The sequence below is a fragment of the Helianthus annuus genome, chromosome 10 (assembly GCF_002127325.2).
Source record: "Helianthus annuus cultivar XRQ/B chromosome 10, HanXRQr2.0-SUNRISE, whole genome shotgun sequence".
NCBI lineage: Eukaryota > Viridiplantae > Streptophyta > Magnoliopsida > Asterales > Asteraceae > Helianthus > Helianthus annuus.
The window spans coordinates 121,653,883-121,662,584 of NC_035442.2; the positions used below are offsets into that span (position 1 = coordinate 121,653,883).

General features: G+C 31.9%; 1 protein-coding gene across 1 annotated transcript; it reads left to right on the forward strand.

Moving 5' to 3' along the window:
• Positions 1–6,560: 6,560 nt before the first annotated feature.
• On the forward strand, positions 6,561–8,478 carry LOC110881511 (bifunctional riboflavin biosynthesis protein RIBA 1, chloroplastic). Its single transcript, XM_022129741.2, has 4 exons — positions 6,561–6,691; positions 6,859–6,988; positions 7,055–7,351; positions 8,135–8,478. Exons 1-4 carry the CDS (start codon positions 6,561–6,563, stop codon positions 8,339–8,341), a joined length of 765 nt encoding a protein of 254 aa, XP_021985433.1. The 3' UTR covers positions 8,342–8,478.
• The last annotated feature ends 224 nt before the right edge of the window (positions 8,479–8,702 follow it).

Genomic DNA, 8,702 nt, shown 5'->3' on the forward strand with positions numbered 1-8,702 from the left:
GACCAATTTTAACCACGTACAATTTTGATTCAACAGTGTTTTGAAAAACATACTAGACCGGTCGGTCGAACCAATGAAACCAGGAACTGAGGGTTTGGCCGGTCCGGGTCACCCTATCAAACCCGATTAGAGTCGAACCAGATTTTTTTGGGGGGTTGAACAGGCGGCCGGACCAGAAAAGCAGGCGGTTGAACCGGAATTTTTGGGAGGTTGAGCCGGATTTTGATCAAAGTTTTTCAACTTTACCCTATTCAATTTTATAATATTTATGGCATCACCCGGTTCTTACATCCTATTTGACCGGCCCGACCAGTGGGTCAACAAGGAGATCGGTTCAACACCCGGTCCAGTCCTAAAAAAACATTGGTATAAACCCTGTAAGCATCTCCTCTTGAACTTCTTCGACGGGTGTCCCATAATAAAATAAAATCTTCTTACAATCTAAGTATAATCTAAGCGAGCTTCAACTAAAGAAGACACTTTTAGCAACAAAATTATTCTCAAACACCAGAACATACATCTTGAATTTTTAGTGTCCAAATATTCAAAACATTGATTTCAATGATATGAGGATGGCAAGGATGCATTCTAGAGACCACCAAGTTCTTAACCATCTTTGAAGTGATATTTAACCGCTTATAACCATAACAATGCTTCAACACTAAAGTTTCCAATATAGGACTTCCGGATAATATATTTTCAATCAAAGCTTCATCTAAATTCACATGCCAAATACATAAACTCCTAAGGTTTTCCCCAACTAATAGCCTCACTGGGATTAAATGCACAGCGTGATAATGTGAGATGTGTAAAACGTGAACTGGGATTAAACGCACAACTTGACAATGTGAGATGTGTAAAACACGAACCGATGAAAATCAATGTTTTGAAAATCGGACCCGACCAGTGGATCGGTAAGGAGACTAGTTCGACATCTGGTCCAGTCCTGAAAATTTGTTTTTTAACATGATTCAGTCAACCGACAGGTTAAGGAAGTCAAGTACATCTCAAGGTAGGGATTCCTAAAATCGAGATATTATAATTGCACATTCAAGATCATTGCTTATATTTGTGGCACGCAATAGTTTTGCAAGTGCAAAATAGTTAACTCTGTTGTATATCTTATGTAAATAGGAAAATATGAATAAGATGTCCAAAAATGTTCAAAGAACCGATAAACAATGTTGTAATTTGATAATAGGAACATGTTTCGTACAAAACACATCAAATATTTACTATTAAAAGTGACGGTATCTTTTTTTCTAAGAATGGGTAATGTTGAAAGAGTAACACATATAAGTGAAGTCAATATAGGGCATCTTCAGTCTTTGAGCATAAAGATGCCCGTCTTGGCTTATTTAGTCTCGAGATTATCTCGTTTGATGTCCTTGGTAAAGGGAGTAAGAATGGGAACTCTCTTTATAACCTCTAAGTCATGTCCCCATCAATTGTCACAATCCCACTTGTCGGAACCACCTCTAGCCGCTTCACTCGCCGACCGCAAAAATCCAACATCATCAATCAATATACCTAAACCACCGTAATTCTTCATCAGTTAGTGGTCCCCTCCCGTTGACGCTATCTCTTTCTTCTTCTCTATTCTCCTTTCTCTATGTGTTAGACAAAAAGAAATAATGGCAATGTCGTAAATAAGCGCAACATTTTGACCAATTGTTATATTGTTCCTAAGGAACGACGTGAATTGTTATATATAGATAATAAAAAAGTATTTCTTTAATTAGCAATGGTATTTTTGTAATTTTACATATTTAATTGAATAACTTAATGTCCATCTAGCATAGGGACTCTTCGAGTAACAAACGATCGAACACAGGAATCAAACATGCTATTTTAAAAAGTTGGAGACTAAACGTGAAAAAAGACAAACCACAGGGACTATCAAAGCAATTAACTCTATTAAATATTTTCAAAAAGACCTGAAGTAGTGTTATTCTATGTTTCTACACAAATATTGTAATTTATAATATATTATATTATAGTTAAGGAAGGGCTATATAATATATTATAATTACTTTATTATTATATTTACTTTTAAGATTATATTTTTATTTTTTTCTTTTTTATAACAATAAAATATATTTCCTTTACCATTTTGAGTTAATTGCCATTTTCGCCCCTGAGGTTTGGGCACATTTGTCATTTTCGTTCAAAATGAAGGTTTTGTACCATTTTGCCCTCAACGTTTCTAACTTTTTGTCATTTTCATCCAAATACCTAACCAAGTTAGTTTTATCTTATTATGGGTTATTTTTAAAATATCTCATTAATAGGGGTGTAATTTGTAAAATAAGTTTACCATATATATATATGTCTTTTATCCCTTACATTCATCACTAAACACCCCTTTACACTTGCACAGGGAAGAAAAAAAAACCTAAATCGCCCCCACCCCCCTTTCTTCTTCGGCTCGTTCCATGAATCAAGACATGGTTGTATGTAATTGCGGTGCTCAGACTATCATAAAAACGTCGTGGACCTCCCAAAATCCTGCTCATCGATTCCATTGCTGCAACAGAATTAATATTTTTTGGTAGTTAATTATTTATTCTAGAAATTTTCCCTTAAAATAATTAAAAGCAGTCGAAATGATTTGAACAATGAACTTTTCACCCTCCAAAATCTTGGTCAACAAACGAGCTGCAGAACAACAATGCTTACATCTCCTCCAAGCCTGCAACACACTGATTAACCTCACCCAAATTCACGCATAACTCCTCAAATTAGGTTTGCAAAACAACCCACTAGTCCTCACCAAATTCACACAAACTTCATCTGATCTCAATGTCATCAACTACGCTTCCTTATTCTTATTCAACCCAGTTGCCAAAACCCCATTTATATGACAAGTTCCTTTACAACACTGTTATTAGAGCTTACACACAAACAAATACATACAGGGTCACTGCCGTTGATGATTGGTGGGTATGCGAGAATGGGGATGAGTACGAGTGCGATTGAGTTGTTTAGGGAGATGCAGGTTGCTGGGGTTAGACCGGATGGGTACGAGTGCGGTTGAGTTGTTTAGGGAGATGCAGCGATTTAGGGTTTCTTATCTCTGATGAAAGAAGTAGGTGAGTTATAAAGTCTGATAAATAATAACTATAAGCTAATTTATAAATTACCCCCTTATAATTGATAAATTTCAAAAATACCCTATAATAAGGTATAAACTAACTTGGTCAGGTTAAAAATAACCCATAATAAGATATAAAGTAACTTGGTTAGGTATTTGGATGAAAATAGCAAAAAGTTAGAAACGTTGAGGGCAAAATGGTACAAAACCTTCATTTTGGACGAAAATGGCAAATGTGCCCAAACCTCAGGGGCGAAAATGGCAATTAACTCTACCATTTTTTATAATTCTTTTTTTTTTCTTTTTACAACATATATTAATTTATCGATTAATTTGATACTTCTTTAATGATTTACGTTTATAATTTTTTTCTAAAACTTAAGTACGTAGTTATGCTTGATTTTTTTCCCTGATATTCCGTTATAAGTTTTGTTAAAAACGAAGTTGTACTCAAAATAAAGTATTTATTTGATATTATATAACGGTATGATGATAAACTAAACCATTATAATGGTCTGACTTTCTAAACAATATGCTTTATTTTCAAATCACGTTTGTTTTATATTATCATTTGCTCGGTTTCGGCACAACGCGCGCCTTAAAAAAACTAGTATATATATTGTTGAGGAAGGACGATGAATAGTAACTTTATTTTTAGAATAATATATAACTTTTTATTATTTTTTCTATTTAATATATTATAATAGTTTATTATTATATTTACTTCTAGTAACATGCTTTTAATTTTTTTTCCTTTTTTAAAACCATATATTTCCTTTGCCATTTTCTTTAATAATTCTTTTTTTTTTCTTTTTTTTAGAACATATATTAATTTATCGATTAATTTGATACTTCTTTAATAATTTACGTTTATAACTTTTTTTTCTAAAAACTTAAACACGTAGTTGTGCTTGATTTTTCCCCTGACATTCCGTTATAGGTTTTGTTAAAAACAAAGTTGCACTCAAAATAAAGTATTTATTCAGTATAATAAAAAGATTCGATGATAAACTAAACCGCTTTAATGGTTTAGCTTTCTAAACAAAATGCTTTATTTTCAAATCACGTTTGTTTTACATTATCATTTACTCGGTTTCGTTGCAACGTACAAGGTAAAAAAACTAGTTATAATAATTCATCAAAAACTAAGTTAAACAACAGGAAAACTAAAATTAAAATATGTATTTAATTACTCACCCATTATACATAATATTATTATTAGTGTCACTACTATTCCTGCTCTTGATGCTGCTGCTCCTCTTGCTGTTGGTGTTACTACTATTGTTGCTACCGTAAACTGTTACTAAACATACTACCACTAGTCCTAGGAAATTGGTCTAAAAACACTAAAATCATAAAATGAATCATACACGTGTATGTTTGCGTTTTAAGGACTTTATGTCCGTAGTTTTCTGACAACAATACACATAACTTAAACACATATAACGAGTACAATGTTGTAAATTGTTCACTCTCTTGCATCTTACAGGTTCCTTGTTACTTTATAAAATTGTATTTTATTAATAAATACTAGAAAATGCACTTGATTTTAGGGATGGCCAAAAAACCCAAGGTTGATAGGTATACCCGAAACGGCGAAACATATGGGACGAGTATACCCGAAGCTCGAGGGTATAAGTCGGGTATAAGATTAGTTTTAAAAAAGTTTGTGGGTATGAACGGGTTGGGGATTAGGTGATATCCGGCCGGGTTACCCGAAATCACAAACCCCTTTATACCCGAACTATATATACCCTATCAAATAACTGGAATTTTTTATGTATATTTTTATTTTCCTTCACCACTGTCTGTTAGTGAAAGATTTTAGTAGGTTCATTATGTGTAATTTATTTTTTGAAATATGTATTTGATAATATTATTTATTTTTTGTGTTGTGAAATATATAAGTAAAATTATAATGTTACTTGTATGTATGTAATTTATATTTTAATTTATAATAGTTATATAAATAAAATGGGGGAGAATGAATATTTCCACGTAAAAACACCGTTAATTGCATATTTACCCAAGCCTAAATAAAAATTGCATATTTCTCCTTTTCTATTAAAATGACAAAACTACCCTTCTCAAAATTAAAAGATCTTGTGTTGAGAAAAATCTGGTTCATAGTTATCATTCTAGATTTCAGTTTCTTCTTCTACGGCGACACTCCAGCAACTCTTCTATGGTGACACTCCAGCAGCATCTTCAATTCTTCTACGGCGTTTCTTCTATGGCGTCTCTGAGTATTTAAGGTTAGTTATTGTTTTATTTGTAAAGAAACCTGAAACTGCCTTCATCACTTTTCCGGCCATCTTGCAAACTCCACATATTGGTAAGTAAAATAATAACATCCTCCAAAAAGATGAATCATGTTTATCCTAAACATGTATTCTATAAATGACAGTGGATTATTTTTATCCTAGAGCATTGGAGAGTGGAATTTTTTTTTTTTAAAAAGAGCAGAAGTATGTGATAATAGAAATTAACAAGGATATTCGTTTTACCCTACTCGGTATTGACTCTTCATATAAGTCCTTTGAACACTAAAACAAACATATAAATAACAGTTTGTCATTTTAATTATAAAAATCAACAGTACTGACTCTTGTTTGTCATCTTGTGATTAGTCTTTTTTTTTTAGCTTGAAGTATTTGACTATAAAAATTAACAGTATTGACTCTTGTTTGTCATCTCATGATTAGTCTTTTTTAGCTTGAAGTATTTAGTGATTAGTCTTTTTTTTTTTTGTTTTGAAAGATAAAATAGTCTTTTTATAATTTAATTTTGATAAATTAAATTAAAAAAAGTAAATTTGCAATTTTATTAGTTAATAGAGGGAAAATATGTAATTTAATTTTTTGCTCGGGTATACATACCATTTCAAAGCTTTTTAATATGCAAAAAAAACCCAAATAAAATTATACAATAATTAAAATAGTAAAAGAAAATTATACGATAATTAAAAGTAAAATTATAAAATACATCGTTTAACAAATTAACGGGTATGTACGATAACCAATGGGTAATTACTGACAAATACTCACCGGGTGTTAGTCCAAATGGCCAAGTATGAAACTCGATTTTACAACCGAGTATAGCATGAGATTACCGATACCTGGCCGAACCCGAACCATTGCCGTCCGTAATCGATTTTCCAAAAAATGTATATATTTAATTTTAGCCATCAATTTTCTGATATATTTCGATTTGTATATTTGTTTAATTAATTTTTCAATCAGCAAGAATTATATCAGCATTAAATTGTTAGGGGGAAACAAAACCTGACCTGCTATTTCAATCTACTCCTTTGCGGCCGCCGTTGATTACTAATATCCAACGGTTAAGATCTAATGAAAACATGTGGGCAGTGTGGTCACTCAAATGTATGCCCTAAAATTCTTCCTATATAAACCCTCACCACCCCATATTCTTCTCCGTTCAACGAGTGTTTTGTCTGTCAACAATGGATTTTCTCACTCCAGTTTATCTTTTAGCTGCTTTGCTCATTGGAACAACACTTCAGTCATCTTCTCCACCGATCCTGAATGAAGCAACAATTTTCTCCGTTGGCTTTTTAGTGATAGCATTGTCTCTGTATGTTCTCTATTCAAGATTGCATTTATTATGTGTATATATATGTAATTATTATGTATGTATATGTATGTATGTGTGTATGTATATATGCATGTGTACGTATAGCATAACTGAATATAACGATGTGAAATTTGTTTAAGGTGACACACATCTTTTAACTTTTTCAGGTATAAAAAGAAGATAAATAAAATAGTTAAACGAGTATCTTCAGCTCGGCTGCCTACTGCATGTGGATCATTTGTTGTTTATTGTTATAAATCAATGTCGGATGGATTGGAGCATGTCGCGATAGTAAAGGTCGATTTTTAAAATTTGATTTATGACACAAAAAGTTGATATGTAATATTTATGTGTTGACAACAGGGTGAGATTGGCAAGGGAAAGAATGTTCTTGTTAGGGTTCACTCAGAATGCTTAACAGGAGACATATTCGGGTCTGCTAGATGTGATTGTGGGAACCAATTGGAACTTGCAATGAAACTAATCGAAGAGGCCGGTAGGGGAGTAGTGGTTTATCTCAGAGGTCATGAGGGACGAGGCATCGGGTTAGGTCACAAGCTTCGTGCTTATAACTTACAAGATAATGGTCGCGATACGGTACAAGCCAACGAGGACCTTGGTTTGCCTGTAGATTCAAGAGATTATGGCATTGGAGCTCAGGTATACACATACACAAATGCACATATCTATATCTGTTACTCTTTAATTCACTCAATGAATTGCATGTTGAGAAGCCAGAAAGTAATTATGTTTTTCTATTTTAATACAAGAATAAATATTAAGTTAAGATACAATATATTAATATATTCTAAACATTTTAATATAAATTAATATTAATCTATTACTCTTTAACTCTCTCAATTAATTGCATGTTCAGAAGCCAAAAAGTAATTATGTTTTCATATTTTAATACAATAATAAATATTAAGTTAAGATACAATGTATGTTAATATATTCTAAACAGTTTCATATAAATTAATATTGTGTCACCACTACATTCTAAATGTAAAATAATATGATGCAATTAAATTAGAAAAAAAAAAAAAACAAAGGAGAGATATATGTGAATAACTTTTCTTTTTAATATCACTTGTACTATAAAAACCAAACATTTTTGGTGAAGACTCATCGCATCCCGTCGCAACGCATAAATTGAACTCAGTGCTGTCTCAATATGAAAATGCTTGTAGTTTAAAATAAAAAATTATGACAGATCTTGTTTAGGGACTTTTATTAATGGGCATATATACAACTTCCTAACATTAAGATTATTTTCTTAATGCAAATATTGATTGGTGTCACCTGATACGAATGTAGACATTTTACTTAAGTTCCATATCAATATCAAGTTAATATATATTTCAATGGTAAGAAACATTATGCATTTTCCATGTTATGATTCATTTAATTATTTTGATTTCTATTTCTTTTATTCATGTTTAGATTTTGAAGGATTTGGGAGTTAAAACAATGAAATTGATGACAAACAACCCAATCAAGTGCATTAAACTTAAAGGGTATGGCTTAGAAGTTTCAGAGAGAGTTCCCATTGTTACTCCTATTACCAAGGACAACAAACGATATCTCGAAACCAAAGAAGCAAAGATGGGGCATCTTTATAGCTTAGGGACTCAAAATGCCATATATTAAACTTAAGTGGCATGTGATCTTCTTCCAGTATTACCGATTTCAAAAAGACATTGTTACTTTTAGTAGATCTAAGATACTTTGTGCTAGATCATGTTATAAGCATTGTTTATGGGTTATTTGAATTTTTTTGGACATCTTATGCATATTTTCATACTTACTATACAATGGAGTTAACTATAGAAAACTACATGCTCGCCAGCATTTCAATCAATGAATTTGAATGTGTGGCTATCATATTTCGATAGCAAATCCTACCTTAAAACATGCTTATCTTACGTAACCTAACCTATTAGTTGATTGAGTCATGTTAAAAACGCTCATCCGAGATTTATACAAGTGATAAGACATTGTGCAATCAAAA

Bases quoted from the DNA above. Each gene is read 5' to 3' on its own strand.
- LOC110881511 (XM_022129741.2), top strand. From the start codon at position 6,561: ATGGATTTTCTCACTCCAGTTTATCTTTTAGCTGCTTTGCTCATTGGA. The intron at 6,692-6,858 runs GTATGTTCTCTA...TAACTTTTTCAG, and splicing joins TTAGTGATAGCATTGTCTCT to GTATAAAAAGAAGATAAATA. The intron at 7,352-8,134 runs GTATACACATAC...ATTCATGTTTAG, and splicing joins ATTATGGCATTGGAGCTCAG to ATTTTGAAGGATTTGGGAGT.